At 37.9% G+C, this 20,231-nt stretch overlaps 1 protein-coding gene and 1 long non-coding RNA gene across 3 annotated transcripts in view; one reads left to right on the top strand and one right to left on the bottom strand.

The window, feature by feature from the left end:
* The first annotated feature begins 652 nt into the window (after positions 1–652).
* Positions 653–19,932, top strand: LOC125937527 (uncharacterized). Its single transcript, XR_007462415.1, has 3 exons — positions 653–902; positions 12,257–12,379; positions 19,731–19,932. It is a non-coding gene; the product is annotated as an uncharacterized LOC125937527 (long non-coding RNA).
* The window catches only part of ATL2 (atlastin GTPase 2), a 57,052-nt gene continuing 43,260 nt past the window's right edge, over positions 6,440–20,231 (bottom strand). Inside the window, exons 5-14 of one of the 2 annotated variants that reach the window (XM_049652276.1) lie at positions 17,914–17,964; positions 17,563–17,619; positions 15,786–15,878; positions 13,104–13,242; positions 12,186–12,313; positions 11,088–11,144; positions 9,952–10,023; positions 8,900–9,331; positions 7,382–7,396; positions 6,695–7,286 (exon numbers count right to left, since the gene is read on the bottom strand). In XM_049652276.1, the coding sequence (XP_049508233.1) occupies positions 7,179–7,286; positions 7,382–7,396; positions 8,900–9,331; positions 9,952–10,023; positions 11,088–11,144; positions 12,186–12,313; positions 13,104–13,242; positions 15,786–15,878; positions 17,563–17,619; positions 17,914–17,964 (1,152 nt within the window). In that variant the 3' untranslated portion in view covers positions 6,695–7,178. Of the gene's footprint in view, positions 7,287–7,381; positions 7,397–8,899; positions 9,332–9,951; positions 10,024–11,087; positions 11,145–12,185; positions 12,314–13,103; positions 13,243–15,785; positions 15,879–17,562; positions 17,620–17,913; positions 17,965–20,231 lie in introns of both variants that reach the window. The other variant, XM_049652275.1, reaches the window with a different exon arrangement.

Here is a 20,231-nt window from a genome sequence, read left to right as displayed (position 1 = left end):
ACGGACATTGGGGGATTTACCCCTGGGGCTCTTTTCCTTGCATTCAAAAGCGGATGAAAAAACAAACAACACTATGAAAAGTCTCATCAATCTCGAATATTTCCCTAATGAAATAAGAAGACCGCAATGATAGCAGTATCAAGCTTGTTACCCAAGGGAAGTATCTTAAAAGAGAGATTCAGTCCAAAGCCCGCGAGGCACAGTGGCAATGCTGAAAGAAGGGCTGAGGTAAAGAATGGGTCTGTAACTTGGGAGAGATGAGATCCACCTTCCTATGGGAGAGGAGTACACTTTCCACCTCTGGTCAACATGTCCTTCTCTACTTCTCCACCAGCCTCTCAGCTAAACAACCGAATACAAGAACATCATTTCACGTCTCTGCAGAAAGCTTTCCTAGTCAGTATAAAAACTGCAGGAGAGATCTATAATCCAACTACTCCTCTAACATGACACTGCTCTAATACCGGATCTTAAGCTTCAGTAGGCATCAGAATTATCTAAGAAGCCTATTAGAAATACAGATTTAAATTCATTACCCACTGTGTGAGGGGGGTCAGGGGTGCATACGCGAAACAGGCACTCCAGGCAATTCTGATTAAGAAAATAAATAAAACCATACTTTGAGAAACTACCTTAAGGCTATTAAAACTGCCGCTTAACTGATGTCTTCCAAGTCTGGAAGAGTGGTTCGGGTATCCTCAACATCTAACCGCCAAGTCCGCCCACGTGGGCCCTCGGCAATGTTGACTGTCTGTGTTTACAGTTCTCTCCCGGGGCCACATCCACCGTTCCCACACCGGCCTCACCTGCACTGGAGCCCGGCTGTGTTCCTCCTTGTTGATCTTTTTTCCACTTCCTTCCTCTGCCCGTGGAGGACGATGCGTGCTTCTCGTTGTGATAAGGTGGGCAAGTACTTGGCTCTCTGGACTCTAAAGCCAGGCCCGGCTTCCGATCCCGGAGCGCACCCCCTTGGTAAACACAGACAACGTCTTTGAGACTCAAGAGGACTCCTCTATCAAAACGAAGGATGCGGCGCCAGGGTGACTGTCAGTCGGGCATCCGACTCTTGATTTTGGCCCAGGTCAGGATCTCAACTCCTGAGATCGAGCCCCACGGTCTTGAGATGGAGCCCTATTTCGGCTCTGAACTGGGTGTGGGCCTACTCGGGATTCTTTCGTTCCCTCTCTCTGCCCCACCCCTGCCATGAAGGTAAAGAGGACCCACCCCAAAGTCATTACCCCAGCACTGGCGGTATTTAGATGTTAAATGTATTAGTTTGGGGGTTTTTGGATTTTTCATTTGGTTGGTTGATTTTTTGGTTTTGGGTTTTGTTGTTGCTGTTTGGCCTCTTGTAAGGGCTTCAGTCCTCCCAGGAATCCTAAGCGTTCTAAGCAACATCAACATTCTTAGAGAGACACGATAAATGTAAGAACAACTCTTAACTCCTTAATGCACAGGCTTGTGAACCAAATTTTGGAACAACTTAAAAGAGCAGATACTTAAGATGCATCAGATCAAATCAGTATAACTAAAGTTCTAAAGATAATCCAGATCTGTTAAGGGTAGACCACACTCACCCTACGCCAAAATTATTTTACCAGGTATTTTTTAGTTAATAATCATGTTCCTTAGCATTTTGAAGCCAAGAGGAGAAAACACATGGATATTTAGGAGTCCACAGTTGCCAAACGACAACCTGGTTCATTTACAGTAGATGGTACAAGTATGGGAGGTGAGCGGAGGGGATGAAGTGGACCAGTCCAACGCATGTTAAAATATTCCGTGCAAGGGGCGCCTGGGTGGCTCAGTCGGTTAAGTGTCCGACTTCGGCTCAGGTCACGATCTCGCGGTCCGTGAGTTCGAGCCCTGTGTCGGGCTCTGTGCTGACCGCTCAGAGCCTGGAGCCTATTTCAGATTCTGTGTCTCCCTCTCTCTTACCCTCCCCCGTTCATGCTCTGTCTCTCTCTGTCTCAAAAATAAATAAATGTTAAAAAATAAATAAATAAATAAAATAAAATATTCCGTGCATTTGCCATGCACAAGAATAGTGGATAATGTGAAAGATTAAAGAATGCATAAAGTATCGATTTATTCTTTCCAAGGAGCTTAAACTAGTTGGGGACTTACTGACACTGCATTTTTTTATAGACAAGATAGCAATGACCATCACCTTCCAAGATTTATCCTGTTTGTCTCTTCAGGAAGCAGAAGGTATAAAATTAAAAGTAGGTAGGATTGGGTAGATGCATTTTTCTCGAACATCATCCCCATAAAAAGGGTTCAAAATAGGTTCTCACCCCATCCTGAGAGCAACCCTGAGGGATAGGCATTCTCTCCATTTTATAGACAAAGCAGCCAAGGCGAGGCTGTTCCAAAGCGCTTACCCAAATTCACAAGTGGAAAGCAGGGGTGCTGGGGTCAAAGTTTTAACTCCAAGATCTAGCTCCTCTTCCTGGAATTGAAAGGCAAGTATTCTTCCAAGTTTTTTTGGTAGTCTTCATGTTTTGTGACTGGGAAGTATACACGAAGGCCCAAATGAGCCCTTCCCCCCCCCCCCCAAAAAAAAAGTTAGTGATGGCCAAGCTTCAGGAAGTAGTTTATCTGACTCCTGGCCAAACGAAGGCAGCACGTGGAGCCTTAGAACAAGAAAAATTGAGAGTGCACATTTTCTATTCTTGTATGTGCTTCCCAGACACCCTTCACATGTTCTTATTGGGTTCTCTCACCAATCCTGTGGTGGGGAGAACGCGTAAAAAATAAGAAAGCCACAGCAGCAATCCAAGGTCTGATGTTCTCTCCTCAAAACCCCTTCGACCCTCAGAAGAATCAAAGCAATCATGTGAGCACTAAAGAATTACTTAGTGGCTTAGGAAAATGTGTTCTAAGGGCGCAGAAAACCATATACGGGGTCATTCTATTTTTGTGTAAAATAAAAATCAAGAGTATACTTTATGCACCTACAGATGTGTCGATAAGCATGGGGATGATTTCAATAGCACACCCAGGAAGTTACCTTTGAGGTGCACAGTCAGAAGAACAGGAAAATTTCACTTCTTGCTTCGTGTCTTTTAAGAGTAATATTATAGGTGATTTCCACCTTGTTTCAATATAATAAAATCATGTTTTCTCCACCTTTTGGTGCTTCACAGAATGCCACCAAGACAGAGCTTTCATCTTGAGTTAGGAACATTACTCTCTGGGTCTGAAACTTCTGAAGGATTGAAACCCTGGAGGCGTGTGCTAGCATCCTGGTTTGCAAGCCTGAGGTGCCCCAGACGCTTTTGTGATAACGTGGTTTCCTAGCTTCCTCACAGGACTGTTGGATGAAAAGTGCGAACATACGTGGAAGTGCTTCACTGGGTTATACAAAGGCTGTGACCCCCTCTTCTTAACCTGCTTGCATTTATCTTTGGGCACTTTTGACCTGGCCAACTGCTAGCTTTGGCTCCAAAGAAGCCACAAAGTCACAAATCTAAAAGAACATACAGGACTTGTTCAGTTGCACTGAAGGATGTCAAGGGTAGATCAGTTCCTCAACCTAAACTCCGGCAAAAACCCCAAACTTGAAAGGGGATAAATCCCTAGGATCTAAGACTTGGGTGGAGAAAGTAGCAATTCTCTCTCCTGCTTGGTTCAGCTCTACTTTAGCTTTGTTTGCCCAGGAGCCCACTGGAAGGCTCCCCAAAGTTCTGTGACAGAGGCTCCAGACTGAATGAATCCAAGACAGCCAGCCATTTGGTTAGCAAACCCTGCGAGACTGGTAAGCGCCGGCTGCCAGCCGCACAGCTGACAGCTCTCTAGGCTGATTTTTATCATCATCCCGCAACTGTGATGGGAATGGTAAAACACTTAGGCGCACAGGTTGATTCTGATCAAAGTTTGGGAATTCAGACCACGAATGAAGCCTAATAGCGTGGAGATCAGACACAAGCAACCCCCGTTAGCAGATACACGGCCGATCAAAGAGCCAGTTCCCGCAAGTGCTTTAAAAAACTTTGTGAAGGGCCATTTCGAATATCTATACAGGGCACCACTAACAGCAGCACCGCCGTGTTTTCTGACCCTGGACGGTATATATTTTTAACAGGTTTTTAACCAAGTTAAGGACAAACCTTTTCTTTTTTGATCCCATAATAATGAAACAACGTAACTGACACCAACAGCACTCCCATCTCCAGCAAGATGAAGCCCCTGGTCTGTCCCATTCCGGAAATAAAACAACTAAAGCGAGTCCAGGTCGGAGTTTGCTGAAAACACAACGCTCACCAGCGAAACACTGCTATTCAAGTTCACAGATAGAGTATGTTCAGGCAAGTGAGGATGATCGACCGGCTAGCTATCTTCAGGAGAAATGTGTAAGGCAGACTCGGTAGGTTGTAAACGACCGTCCGTTCCACAAAATTACTTGGGTCTTAACCAGGAAATCACTTGTCATTAAGTATTTTTTAAAAACCTACCTTATTACGTGGGTTACTACAAAATTGTACCACAGAAAACATACTAACACCCAAGTTATTTCAGCCAATAGCTTTGTATTTGTCTTTAATCCCTTTTATTGCTCCTTAATAGTGATTTTCACTGTCTTCCAGCTGACACCGAAGTGTTTTTTCTTGGAATCCTTTATAGAATTGTATCTTCTTTGTGGAAAACACATTCTCCAACAAGAAAAACTAACAAATCCATGGTGTAGATTTCACAACTCTTTTTGTTTTGTTTTGTTTAAGTGAATTTGTGTGCCTTTAATTTCAGAAGAATTGCTATTATACAACAAACCTTTTATTTTTTTTCATTCATAAAAACAGTCCACAGCATTCATAAAACAGGATGTTAGAAGAAATAAAAAGACTTTTCAGGTGGATTCATTATGTTTTAAGAAGAACAGATGAGTCAGTAGCAATTTAATACAGATGGAAACAAATACAAGCCATATAAAATCAGGATTTGAAAAGGGGCGGTGGGGGGAGATATATCAACCAAAGTAAATTTAGAGCTTTCAGGCATGCAACTCAACATCTGAATTTTCTTCACTTAACAACCAAAATAGGTACTTTAATAGGTGTTTATAAAGAAGGCTACAAAAGAATGGCAAAAATGTTAGCCTTACATGTAACAAGAAAGAAAAGAAAGGAAGGAAGGAAGGAAGGAAGGAAGGAAGGAAGGAAGGAAAGAAAGAAAGAAAGAAAGAAAGAAAGAAAGAAAGAAAGGAAGGAAGGAAGGAAGGAAGGGAAGGGAAGGGAAGGGAAGGGAAGGGAAGGGAAGGGAAGGGAGGAAGGAAGGAAGGAAGGAAAAAAAGAGAAAGGGAGAGAGAGAGAAAGAGGGAGAAAAGAAATGAACAAATCCCCAGCTACACCTAGGCTAATCACAGTTCAGTTTTCCCTAACAGAGACAGACAAAAGTGAGTTTTACAAGCTTAGCTTTGGGTACAATACCTTAGAGCTCTCACTTGGGTGTTTCCTGCTCATGCTCTTTTCAGTATAAACAAATACGGTTTATGTAATGGAATACATACTTGAAGGATTCCTTAAAAAAGAATCACAAGTTTCATTTTATATATACAACAAATTTTTAATTATGTACTGAAAATAAATTACAGGAAATAACTTTAAAATGCAACAGAGGACAAAGTCACGATAAACATTCCCATTGAATTCCCTTGGGGGGGTGGGGAGGGAGACTGCAGTGCTCAAGGAAGATAAATATCACAAATATATCAAAAACTTCAAATTGTCTATGCATTCACACACTGACATGAGCCACAAACATTCCTTCACAGGGACTGCACTTAGCCTACCACAGAACCAGATTTTGCCATAAACTACAAAACTTTTAATACAAAATCGTATTTATATATTTATAATTCATATACATGCCCTATCTGTGGTTTTAGAAAATAAAAGCTACACACTGTACAGACACTCTGAACTCATAGCTGTAGGCAACATTTTTGGATGGAATTTCTCCCCCAATAAAATTAATGGCATATTTTATGTACACGAAGGCTAAACTGAATAAAGACAGTTCAGTTTCCCAGATATGCATCTCCTTTTAGGGCAGGTTTATAAATTTAAAAAGGCAAGACAAATGTACACCTCAGAATCACTTTCTTAGCTACAAGAGTTGTCATGTAATTTCTGTGAGACTTCTGACACATGCATTTATGTAATACTGGTATTGAAGGCAGTAAAGCAATATATACTTTTAATGTAGTGGCTCAATAAAGGCTTCATTGTCATTCCGATCTGATTCTTGATACAGTGATTCATAACTTCACTAGAAATTAAAATTTCAATGGGACACTGGTGTTAAAGAGACTCTAAATAGATTTCTTAAAAGATTTCCCTGAAATATCCTTTTACATAAGACAAATTTCATTAACATTAGATTAAGTAAAAAGGAAAAAAAAAAAAAAAGGAAGAAAGAAAGAAAGAAAGAAACATGGCACAAATGTGCATGATAAACTAATGCTCCTCAGCCAATCTCCATGTCTTAGGAGCCAAGAACAGAATGCTTAAAACCAACAAACAATTTTCACACTCTGTGGCAGCCATCTGTGAAGCCAGTTATACTAAACTACTTCTACAGTTGATTGTAAACTTTGGTTTATTTTTATTTGAGTTCTCATTGTACAGCAAGCATGAAAAAAAGGGAGAGTGGAGTCCATGAGGAGATGAACTGTCAGTCTGTCTTTAATCTGGCATGATGAGACACCTGGTCAGTCAGGCCTGCTTTGATAGAGTTTGTGACAGACTGCCTTATGTTTTCCTCCATCAAATTATCACCCAGGGGCTTCAATACCTGTGGTATGAGAGATGTGCAAAACAAATAAAAACATGAGGTAAAAAAAGAGGTACATAGAAAAATAGATATAAAAATTCAATCCAAAGCAATGAAGAAAATAACCAGGAATGTGGGAAATAAAAAAGATGCTTCTCCCCAAAAAAGCTATGAGGCTACAAATAATGCAGTTAGACATCTTATAATGCAACAAAAATTACTTTCCTCCTACTCAAACCATTTACAATTCCTATGAGATGGACGTGCGATTCCATACCCTCTATGCAGCATCAAATCTGGTAAGTATACAGCATTTATGCAGACCGGCCCAGACGGTCCTGCTTATTGTCCTACATGTTTAAGGGTGAACAACTTCAGATAGAGAAAAAAGTTAAAAATACTGTCTAATTTTTCTTCTTGTTATTGTTGGATGACAGTCTCTGTCGCTGTGCTGATGAAAGAGCACGACGGACCATTCGACGTCTAGTAACTTCAAACAGTTTGGAAAACACCTAAAACATGGAGTGACTCGTTAGGACAATGACTCAGAGCGCCTTGAAGTTAAAGCGTTTAAGACTACAAGAATCTGCGACTGTGAGTTTCTCACCTTCCTGGGACTCCTCTGAAGCAAAAGAAAAGAGAAATGCAAGAAGATTTAGGCAAGGTTTGTTGACACAGCACATATCTTCTCTGACTAGTGATCAACCTACCTCAACTACGCTGGTAATTTTACACACTTTAGACTCTTCCACTTAATTGTTTTGTAATAATGGCACCTCTAAAGTCCTAGAATCAGTGCTACCGGAGCATGATATAGGAGGATGACTGGTTTTCAAATGGAGACATCGCACAATGATTAAAATTCATGCTGCAGAAAATTAGTGATGGTCCGCAATTTTAAAGTAGAGAATTTTTTTTAAAAAGCGAGGCTGCAATAGCTTTTAATCCATCCTCTATTAGAAGATATCAAAGGAATATCAAGAGTGAAGTTTTTTTTTTTAAATGAAGGGTTAAATTTAACAAATATCCAAACACGAGCTTCCAAATCAGATCCAAATTTCTCTAAGGAATAAACACAAAATCCAAACTAATATGGCGGGTCACTTCATAAAATAATGACACTGTTACAAGAAAAGTCAATGCCCAATCAACCTTCATCAAAAAATGATTTACTTCTTCCGTCTTTAAATTTAAAGGCAAAACCAACACGGACCTGCATGTCCTAGACCTCCAAATAAGCCCAATACTTCTTATGCCCAGAAGTGGTATCTGAAAATGCCTATTCTGCTGTCCATCAATACTAACTGCAGCTTTCATTCTGATCCTTGACATGATGCTCAAGTATTTCACGATGATCATTTTAATGACAACATCCTTGAACGGAATTTTCTGAACCTGGGGAATTCCAGCACACAGGTGGACATTCAACATGGCTTCCCTTAGTAGATTCTTGTCAGGCCCGACTTTGAATTCTGGTTTGAGGTAAAAGATTATGATTTGAATTCTGGTTGAAGTCAAAGATTATGATTAAGAGAAGCTGGTTCTCTGTGGCGCTTTGTTTTGTTCATTAGTGTTTCCATAGTACGGACAGCAAACAAAATTCCTTTGGTAAAAGAAATCCCTATCAGGTTGTTCCATCAGTAAATCACCACTATCTTCACGGAAGGCAACAAAGACCTGAATATCAATATTTTCCCTCAAATATAGGCATGAACTGCTTCTTGCCAGGGTTAATAAGACACTTCTTTTGCTTTCTTAAAGCACTGCACTTCCAAATTTCTTTCTTACACTGATTATATTTTCTTTCCTCTAAGAAAAAAGTCCGTAGAGACTCTGGCCCTGCCCATTGTCTGGTATTATCAGGCCTATGACTAAGAATCTATCCAAAGATATTACAGATTTAAGCCAATCAAAGCACACTAAAATTATGACTTTAAGAAAAAAAAAATTACTCAGTTCATACTTTATATTCAGATTACACAACCGTAACCGAACAAAACAGAAAACATCCTTTTGACATTCCTCGTATAAAGGAAAAGGAGGTGTGCGAATACTGCAGGAGAAGGGTAGGGAAATGTCACAGGGATGAGATTAGTCACTGAAAAACCAAAAGATAGATACCAACCTGTTCCCATAGTGTTTCAGCAATCTGATCAATCATTGTTCCAATTTCTCTGAACTCCCCAGAGTATTTTACATATGCCCAAGTACAAAGAGATGTCAGTGCTAACCCCATGACAAGGTTACACAAGACGGCTATAGAGTTTAGGCCAATGAAGCCGGTTAGTCCTGAGATTATGTACATAGCAAACATGACTGCAAACAGTGTGGCCGGGGTACGAGCAGCATAGAAGATGTTTTTGCCATCATTGTGCTTTATCAAGTTTGCATAGGTTTCTTCAATTTCAGCTTCAAGCTGGTCCTGATAACGATGGCAGAATTCATCTCCTCCCATTTTTTTTACTGAACGAAATTGTTTAATCGCCACTTCCTTGAGATCCAGGTGTTTTCGTTCCAGATCTGAAGGTGCAATGTAAGGCTTGTCCCCACCACATACCTGTACAGAAGAGTACAAGACAGATTACTGGCTAGAAACAATTCACACTTAAAAAACATTCCTGGTTCACAGTTTTCAGTCTCAAAAAGTCAAGCCATCTACATGGTTCAGTTTTAAACTTGTTCATAATATCTCGTACGTAATCATAACCTATTTCTTGTATGTTTAATGGACTCGGGTAAAATAAATTCTCCAAGTATGACTAATACCAGTAAAGACAAAAAAAAAAAAAAAAAATCTGTACCCGACTTCACAAGACTATGGGCAGAGAGTAGGTAAAAGAGAACACATAAAAAAGGTCCTTTAACGTTCTAGTTAACAAGTTTAGCACAGAAGTTGTCATTGGCCTTAAACTAATATTACATCAGAAGCTGCTAATAAGAGCACTCTGAATCATGCGTCAAAACTATTTTAGTACGATTTACGTAGTAACTTGCCACCTATATTGTGCACTCTAAACATGAGAATTATTTTCTTAGTTATTTCCAGCAGAGATGATGAAGGGGAATCAGTGAATGATGTATTGTGACAGTACGTAAGGAGCACAAATTATTTCAATTATTTAACTGTAAAAATCCTCTGTCTCACTTTAGTGTCAAATGTAAATGTCGCTTACAAACCTGCTCCATACTTTTGCAATAGATCTCTCTTGCTCCTGCTACCGCAGCAAGATTATTAGCTTCAGCTGTTGCCTAGAAAAATAAAACAAGATGTGCCAATTTTATGCAAAAAATACCCAGCGGCTCTATAAATTCTGACTAACACAATAAAGTCTATAGAGTGAACAAGTCTGAAAATGAACCAGAGAAAACATTATCAACTTCCAGTTTTCCTTTCCAATGGAAGGGATATAGTAATGGCTTCTAATGGGACTGCCTGTCTAATTTTGTTTTGCTTAGGTTTGTTAAAATGGGTTTGTAAAAAAAAAAAGAAAAAATACCACACATGCTCAGGAAATTGTAGAGAATTAGACATACCCTAAGAAGTGTCAAGTCTCCAGATGTATAGAATTAAAAATTACCCATATGCTTGCTCTCTCATATCAGTATGACACAAGAGATTTTTAAATCCACAAAACTGCTTACTACAGGAGTTTTAGAAGAAAATACTATTCAATCCACTATAAAACTGAAAAATTGTCCAAAATAGCAAATCTTAAAAAACATAAACTCGATATGTATCTGAAAGAAATAAAACCTAAATTTGGGTGAAAAATTAACAGTATGAACACAATGAAATTAGTAAAATTTAGTAAGAAGTGACGGACATGAATATTAATTATTCTTGATTTATTAAATTAAGCTGCTTTATCTTTTAAAAAAAATAAACTTAGGTTAAAATAACATTGTCCCCAAAGAACACCTTTTAAAAAAGAGAGAGAGAAAAAAGAAAAAAAAAAAAACCTGTATGTACTAGAAGCAGCTCTAAATCATTAATACCAAGATGAAATAAGCCTTACTAAAAACATTCAATGTCACAGACTCAGAGAAGAGAAGAAGTTTGGTTTAGACAGGCCCTTATTAAGCTATCTCCTGCAAGAGGAAGTTTTCTACACTTCTCTAGCAACTTTATTTTTGATGGCCTATGTGTGCAAGGTCTGCAATCATAGAAAAACTTCAGGACCCATGACCCGTATTGACTTAAATATCTGAAATTCATTTGCGTGAAAAGAAGCATAATCCCACTTCTAGCGTTTATCTCTAAACCAAAGGCTCTTCACCTTCAAAAATAAATATACGTACAACACACACACTACCTGAAGCATGGACTTTGGATGTGGAAGTTCCTCTCCTTGATAAATCTTAATGTAAGCCTAAAAATATAAAAGACTCTTTACATTGGCAGGTTAAACAATTTGGCTCTAGATTTCCGAAGGGAAAAAAAAAATCCATTAAATATAAAAATAATTCATACTTTTAAACATATGTTAAATAATATCCTAGAGAGATGTTTCTAAATAGAATTCCAACGTGCATAAAAGTTATATTTAAAAGTAACATATACAATGCCACCCACTTTATGAAAAGGAATCCATAATTCTCCCCTACTGTTACTGTTTTAAATGTTAGACATTTTTACTCAATGTTTCACTTCAATCAAGTTAAATGATATTTCAGTTCAAGAAAAAAATTACCTAATTTGTGCTCTAAGAGTAAGAAGGAAAGATGACAGTTTTTAACAAGTCCATATAGAAATTGTTCATCTCAACTTTCTACTGACTGAATTACTTCACAACTAACCAAAAATGCTATGAAAGTGACCAACTGTCCAATAAATGACCAAAAATATACTCTTAGTTAACTATAGTTTCCCTTCCATCTACCCGTAACTACTATGAATAACTAGAACCCTGATAATGGTCTTGCTCTGGCAAGCAAGCTACCAAGACTAAAGAAGAGCAGAGAGAGAAAAAAAAATCTACAAGTAATTGGATTCAGAAACCAGTTTGATACTTTCAGCTGCTCCTATTAAGTCCTCAAGAACTCAGAGAGAAGGCTCTTTTATGAGAACTCGAGAGGCAGAATGCCACTCCGCATATCCACTGTCCCTCACAAATGAGAGAGTGGCATTACAATTAATTACATGGTGAATGGCTCTTCCTCTCTCCCTACCAGAGCTGGAGGAAACGGAGGATAATCCCATAAACAAAACTACCGTCTAGAACATACAAGTTGTCTGGTATCATTTTAGATATCCTTAAAAATTGGTACAGCCAATGCAAAGAAGGGAAAATTATAAATTTCACTTTTTTGCTGTAAAATAAAGACAGGAAATTTCTTGTACATACATATGAGTTTTGAGTCAGCTATTTTTCTAACTGAGACCAAGTCATTTAATGTAGCAGTTTTCCTACCTTAAAGTATTCTACAAGATCTCTACAAGTGACTTTAGATCCACTTATCTCTTTTTCTACCAAATTCTCAGGGGCAAGCAGCAATGGAACCAGATTTCGAAGCTCTCGCTTAAAGTCTTCATCAATATCTAATGGAAACGAAATATAAGCCAACATGTTAGTCAAAAGAAGACAGAGTAAAGAAGTCCCCACTGGTAAGAGCTAATAACATTCTGTTTCATGAAATGACAGTATACACGATCTATTCCTCGAGTACATTCATTTAAAAAACCTTATCCAAACACATCGTATCTCCTAGGAAAAAATATACTCTCCCCCTCCGCCCCTGCTCCATTTCCCTCATGCCCCAGTAATTCTTTCAGGTCAAATAATAAATTGTGGACTACCGCAATAAATTCCACATTAGTATTGACTAAACTATCCTTTTCAAAAGGCAAACAATTCATGAAATTATACTAAATTTTAATACTAGATTTTGTTTTCCAGCCATTCTGTAAAAATTTCATTATTCCTCCAGCCTTTTGCCGTCATGCTCAAATCCTAGGACATACTCAAAAAATTACATCATCCCTAAAACAGAGACTTAAATCTGATTACATGAATACGATATATTGATAAAACATTTTACAGACTACAAACAGATGAAATACTGAAATGTTCTCAGCCTGCGGGATTTTTAGGACACCGGTGATGAACAACAGACCACATTATAAAATACGCTAATCCATACACTACAAGTCTACAACAGCCCAATGGAAAGCTAGACAGACCACACAGAGCATTAATATCACCTTATTAACAATGCATCAAAATGTCTTCCGGTAGAAGACAGAAAATTTAAGGAACCATGTATTTTTTTTTAAAACTCTCAGCCTCTAAAAAATAAATTCTGATTTTAGCAAGAATGGGAATTCCCACCTTTCAATCTCCCATCAAAACTAGGATTAGTTGCAACTTTAAGACCAGGATGTGGCAAAAGGAAGCAACCAAGATTTGAGAAACAATTGTGAATGTGCTTCCTTACATTCTGTAGCTCTTCATGTTGATTTTGTTTTACCTGAGGGCAGAAGGAGACAGCGTAAAGGCACAAACAAGGAAAAAAAGTTCTCAAGAAAACACACACACTCACAAGTGTGCACACTTAGCTCAGATGCTACTCCAGATGGGTATTTTTTGACAATATAAAATTTTACTGAAGATGCATTTCTGACCCCTTTAGTAAGACCCCACCCACTTTTGTCTTAAAACTAGAAAAGATGTTTTTTCCCATGTTAAATATGAAAAAATACAAATACACAAATAACTAATCAGAATATCCAACACCAGACTAACAAGTAGTGGCTGTGGTGTACAAACCGGTAAATAAATGAAGGATTTGCCTTTAAAGTATTTATAACAGCAAAGAGAAAAAACAAAGTACTAATTTGCTAATAAAAAGGTTAGCCCTTGAGCAAGATAACAGCTCAAGTGAAAAAGCTCCAATAAAGTCCAAAGAACCTCTGAAACTTACTGGAATTTCAGTACTTACTCCACATGATTATTTATGATTGATGCTAGTTATCAGTGTTTTGGGAAGAAAAACTGCTATGTATTTTCTGGAAGAAAATCCTAAACTTAGACTTTTATTTAATTTATTTGTTTGTTCTTAATGTTTATTTTGAGAGAGCAAGTGCATGCAAATGGGGGGGGGGAGGGCAGAGAGACAGACAGAGAGAGAGAGAGAGAGAAAGAGAGAGAGAAAGAGAGAGAGAAAGAGAGAAAGAGAGAGAATGAGAATCCCAAGCAGCCTCCGCACTGTCAGCGCAGAGCTAAACACAGGGCTGGATCAAACCATAAGATCATGACCTGAGCAGAAATCAAGAGTCGAGCCACCCAGCCCCTCAAACTTCGATTTTTTTTAGTAGCTACTTATCCCAATATAACTCATATACTCACTCAGACTCTTCTCAAACACCGTTTAAAAAAAAAAAAAAATGCACCATTTATAACTGACAAAACCTGGAAACTACCTAAATCTCCATCAAGAGTAGAATGAAGAAACTGTTGTCTATTCATGTAATGGAATACCGCATAGCAATGAGAATAAATGAACGAAACTACATGCAACAATATCTCAGAAACATACTATTAAGCAAAAGAAGCTAGACACAAAAGAATACATGTTGTATGTGATTCCTTTCATAAAAAGTACACACAGCACCTGTCAGGTCAGGACAGTACCAGAGGGCTTGGGGGTTAGTGGATGAAAATGGGTGCTGTTACGCACCTATGTTCAGTTTGTATAAATTCATCATCATCTGAGCAGTTTCCTGTATCATGTCAATGAGATTTAAAAAAAAAAAATCTTGTCTTTGAAGTACATGATTCTGAGTTGCTAACATGCCTGATGTGCTTTGTGTTAATTTCTTCTGAACAAACCAGAGAAAACTCTGACAGCTGAAATTATCTCTGACAACAGGGTCTAGAAATGCCTTCTAAAAAGCCCAAAAATGAGGAATTGGCTTAATCTCATTTTAGTGATAAGAAAATTATATTATACTCCAAGTTTTTGAATGTGGTTGAGAAACTAAATGCATCATCCTAAAAGGAAATAAAATTTTATTAACCAAAAAAAGATGACCCTTCTACTTATGAATTTATGGGATTTTCATGTATTCTTTGTGTATGTGAGTAGGTGAGTAGTATCTGACCTGAGGTTTTCCCCAAGTACTTCCAGGGGAGGGTAACTTTAGGAAGAAAGGATCATGTTGGTGAGGCTATTCTTTAGGAATGGCCTTGGTGTAGCATATTGCGTGGGCCAGGAGTCCGGATATTTGGGTGCTAGTCCCAGTTATCAACAATTAGTTAAGCGACTAAAGGTACGTCACTGTTTTGGGTTCCAGTTATATTATATATTAAAAAAAAGAAGGGTGAGGGCACCTGGGTGGCTCAGTCAGTTGAGCATCTGACTTGATTTCAACTCAGGTCATGATCCCAGGGTGGTAGGACCAAGCCCCATGTCAGGCTCCGTGATGAGCATGGAGCCTGCTTAAGATTCTCTCTCTCTTCCCTTCTCCCCCTCTCCCCCTCTCCCCAGCTTGTGCACACTCTCTCAAAATAAAAAAAATAATTAAAAAAAATTTTTAAATAGATGATGTTTAAGATCCCTCTTCTAGCTCTATATGCTGTCAATCTAGGATAGTGACATCTCTTTGGAGAGAGGGTCTCACATCATCTGTGTTCAATATATGCATACTATATTATCCAGGCTGTCCCAAATGTTCAGAAGCTCAGCTGGGCCAGAAAGAGACACACATGCAATCTAAGTAAATTCAAAAAGTTAGTCTCCTTCAAATTTTTATATTTTGAGTACTGATTTACAGTTGGTTCTAAAGAGAAATACTTGTTCCTTAATTTCTATCCAAGGGCATTGGCCTCTTTGGCAGAAATACGACCAATTTACTTTTCATCCATTCTGTATGGAGCCACCTGGGCTAACCTGGGACACACGATTTATGCCAAAGACATTGAGAGACTGGAAGTCTAAGCAGTAGTCCAGACAGCCCGCTCCTTCATCTGGCTGGGTGCTTATGCTCTCCTCACTGGGAAATGGGGGCTTACCTGCAATCTCTTTTCAAGGAATTGTTTTCCACCTTCCAAACCATATGAATGTTCATAAGGATAACTCCAATCTCGAATCAAAAACATTAATGTCTATAGAAAGAAAACAGTGGAAATCATTTCTTACAAGATTTTACAAGAAAATCACTACTTTAACAATTTAACAATCACTCCCCTAAGAATTCCTTATCAAAAGTTATAGTAACCAAATGGTTAATACTGCTCATAGTGATAGCAAGGGCTTCCCTCAGTCAACAACACTCCCAGCCCCTATACCAAGCAACTGCCTCCATCTGAGAACTTCATGGTATGTAAAGAAAGAGCCACCACAAGCAATAATACAGGGTCTTAAAAAATGAACAAAAGGCCTAACAGGGCATACAGATCATAATTTTAAATCAAGGTTGTATAACTAAAAGACCAACTAATCTAATTTTAAATTTTTTTTTTTCAACGTTTTTTATTTATTTTTGGGACAGAGAGAGACAGAGCATGAACGGGGGGAGGGGCAGAGAGAGAGGGAGACACAGAATCTGAAACAGGCTCCAGGCTCCGAGCCATCAGCCCAGAGCCTGACGCGGGGCTCGAACTCACAGACCGCAAGATCGTGACCTGGCTGAAGTCGGACGCTTAACCGACTGCGCCACCCAGGCGCCCCCAACTAATCTAATTTTAGACTAAATTTTTTACTCACATGTGCTTAGGATTCTCAATCTCAGCCCCTAAGTATTTGGACCAGTTCTTAGTTGTGCGTGGCTGGATGCTGAACAGCATTTCTGGCCTTCACGCACTATGCCAGTAGCATTAACCTCCCTTCAAAAACTGTGACAACCAGAAATGTCTCCAGACATTAGCAAAATTATCCCAGGTCAAAAAAAACTGATATAGGCCAAATGGAGTATATGTATCCATATACACAAAAAAGCCATAAGCTGCCCAGATATTTCATAAAAGTGATCACTTGAGCCAGACAAGACTGAGGCAGAATCAATGTAAACCCACCAACACTTGAGAATCACCAGCAATGCTGTCACACAGAAAGAATTTCAGAGACTGATGAGCAAACAGGGTGGAGTCATTCCCACCTCCTATAACACAACCGACTAAATAGTACTAAACGTCAACTTATAAATTACACTTACTTCAAAAAAGAAACTATCTGAAATTAACTTTGTTTTTGTTTTTTTAAATCTCTGTCATGACAGGACTCCACAGAAGCAAGCATAACATATGCTTCTCAAATAACGCCACCCAGGTTAATTTCTGACTTAATACTCCGTACCTGACATTTTAAAGGAATAAAAAACATATGGAGATTGAAGAGGTGGAGGGAGGGGACAGGTCTAATAAATTCTGGAACTTTTCTACATGAAACCAAAATAAAGAATAACAGGACTAACCTCAACTTGTAATATACCACAAAAAACAAAAACCAAAAAAAAAAACCAGTAATATTATTCTGTAATAGTTTACCATGTATAAAAGAAATTTACATGACTGTCTAAAGTTTAGGAATTAAATAATCTCTAAGAGAAAACACTAACCATTTAATCTAAGTATTAAGGATCAAACTATATTCATTAGTTCTATTTCCTATTCTGTGAGCCTACTGCTGATCAGGTGGTAATGACATTAGTTTCAACTCCACTGAATCTGCTGCTAAAAACGAATTTTTTGTAATATCCTCTTACCTTTTAAGTATCTTCAGACTTAAAAGACAGGTGGCTTGATAGCTATTTATAGGTAAGTTTTTACAAAGGATAAAATGCTTATTTACCTGAAATGGTTTCTGGTAGATTTCTTCCATCGCAAGTCTGCCGTACTCTGTAAATAACTATTAAAGCAAGTTATTTAAAATAACGCCCCCAAAGAGATTGAAAGAAGGTATCTGTAAAGCCTTTCTGTATCAGACATCAGAGCCTTTAAAATCATTTGAAAGTTAAGCACTTAATTTTCTAACAGACTGGGCATACATTAAAATTTCTTCTAGTTAAGAAGTCATACGTCAATTTAAACTCATATAATATTCAATCTTCTTATACTAAAATGGGCTTCCAGATGGAAAGTCACGATTAAACACGAATTGTATTTTCAATTCTTTGGCACACATTCTTTGAGAAATACATACTTGCAAGTGTTGAAGATCATCTTCTTGAATATTCTGAGACAAATTATATACCTGTTAAAACAAAATAATCTTTTTATTCTTTTTTTTTTTTTTAATACCCAGCTGTTTCTAACTTTACTTGCAGAAATGGAGGTTATTTTATAACCTTAGCACAAATGAATCATTTAGCCATTAGCTTAACCAGTGGCACATGAAAAGGATTTTCTCTTTTTTCCTAACAGGATAAACATTAAGGGGGAAGCAGCGGTAGGAAATTAGGTAAAAATCATGAATACACACATAAGGGACCTAGAAAGTGGCAGACATTTTTAAAAGTATGTCACGTAATAAGGTTTTTTTTCCTCCTTTTCAGTTTCTTTAATGTTATAACATAATCATTTTTTTAATAGAGTGAAGATTGCTTTCACAATTCTTTTTTTTTTTTTTTAATGTTTTTTATTTTTGAGAGAGAGCATGAGCAGGGGAGGTGCAGAGAGGAGAGGTAGACAGAGGATCCAAAGTCGGCTCCATGCTGACAGCACAGAGCCTGACGCGGGGCTCGAACTCATGAACCGTGAGATCATGACCTGAGCCAAAATTGGCCACCCAACTGACTGAGCCACCCAGACGCCCCCCCCAATTATTTTTCTAAGTCAATGAATATGAGGGGCATAATTCTACAAAGATATTTTCCTCCCTAGTATAATCATAGTGTGAGTGAGTGAGTGTATTTTATAGTTTATATGTAGTTTATATTTGTTTATATATTTATATATTCATGTATTCATTTATATATTCACATATTTATATATTATATTTACATATAGTTTATATATATAGTTTATAGCTTACATAAGTAATTCATAGTTATTTGGTGGGTGTCTCAACTACCACAAACTCTAATATGGCTCTTTTTTTTTTTTTTTTTACTTTAAGTAAATCGTTTGTCTAAATAACTTAAAAAATGAAAATTTTACCAGCCTGTAGTAGCTGAACAAATAACAGTAGGTGGCACTCTTTCCCTTTCTAGAATTTTTTAGGAGGCTCTCCAAGGCACAGAGCCCAGAGCTGAAGGTATAAGTAGTGTCAAGGAAGGGAAACTGGAGAAAAGACTGTATTTGAAAAAAAGGTCCAATCCTTCTGAGTCAGGTTAAAAAGTGACATAGGTCATCACAGGAGAAAAGCGGGTGTCCACAGATGTCACCTCTGCTGAAAGACAACTTATGTCTAAGAAAACAGGGTTACTCCAAAGACAGAACAATTTGTTCTAAGGGCAAATGAGTGATAATCTAGCTGAATCACTCAGAGGTCAAGAATATAAACAGCCAAAATAGGCCAGCAAACCTAAAATGACATTCTCAGCTGACTAACTCCAAACATGGTACTTAAAAAGTAATTAATGACTGAGATGATTATACTGGAGCCAAACTTACAATCTAAAAACATGACCAACCTATTCTTACCCATAGGGCCTTAGCTTTTAGAAAACAGGTTGAGATACTTTCATTGTCAAGGCCAGGTTGCAAACAGCAAAGAGAAAAGAGGATCTGTTTACCTTAGATCATTAGTACTTAGCACATGGACTCTTAATAGATGCTCAATAATCATTTGTTGAAAGAATAAATGACAAGAGGATTTGTCATTTATTTATCAACCAGATAACTTATGTAAGGAAAAGAAATGTAGTCTCAAAGAGGAAGAAAACAATAATAAAAATAATTTTAACCTTTGTTATTTATTGTTTACAAAGCACTTTCTTATGCATTATCTCATTTAGATCTTATTTCTACCTCCACACAACAATCACAGCTAAGATGGATAAAATCTTCATTTTACAGATAAGAAAGTGGCTGAGTGGCTCTAAGTGGTTATCCAAAACCAGGCCTCCTACTATCATCAGGTTGAATATATAAACAAGAGAACACCAAGGTACAAGCTTCAGAACAGAGAATTCCCTTATATAATATTTTAAGGTAAGTTACAGAGCCAGCTAATTCGAGGGGCACAAAGATTGGCTTCTGCCTGCCTCAAGGAAATGGCAGTTGTGCCACCTCGTAGGATTAAAAAAGAAAAAAAAGAAAAAAAGTAGAACAAAATGGAGAAAAGATACTCTAAGGGCTCCCCCCAAAGTATCATTTAATTGGTAGTAAGAGAGCTCCCAGCCCTATAATAAACAGAAGCCAAGCTGAAAAGTACTCCTTTTTTATATCAGAATAACATCCCAAATTCCCTTCCATTCTGACAGCTATTTCAAATTGAAGAAGGAAGGAAATGGGAACTTACAGAGACCAGACATATGTTCTGAATATTACCAGAAAAGAAAACCAGAAAGCATTACA

The sequence above is a fragment of the Panthera uncia genome (genome assembly GCF_023721935.1).
Source record: "Panthera uncia isolate 11264 chromosome A3 unlocalized genomic scaffold, Puncia_PCG_1.0 HiC_scaffold_12, whole genome shotgun sequence".
In the NCBI taxonomy this organism is placed as follows: Eukaryota; Metazoa; Chordata; class Mammalia; order Carnivora; family Felidae; genus Panthera; species Panthera uncia.
Note: the sequence above shows the minus strand (reverse complement) of the source record. Positions and strands in the feature narration are given on the sequence as shown.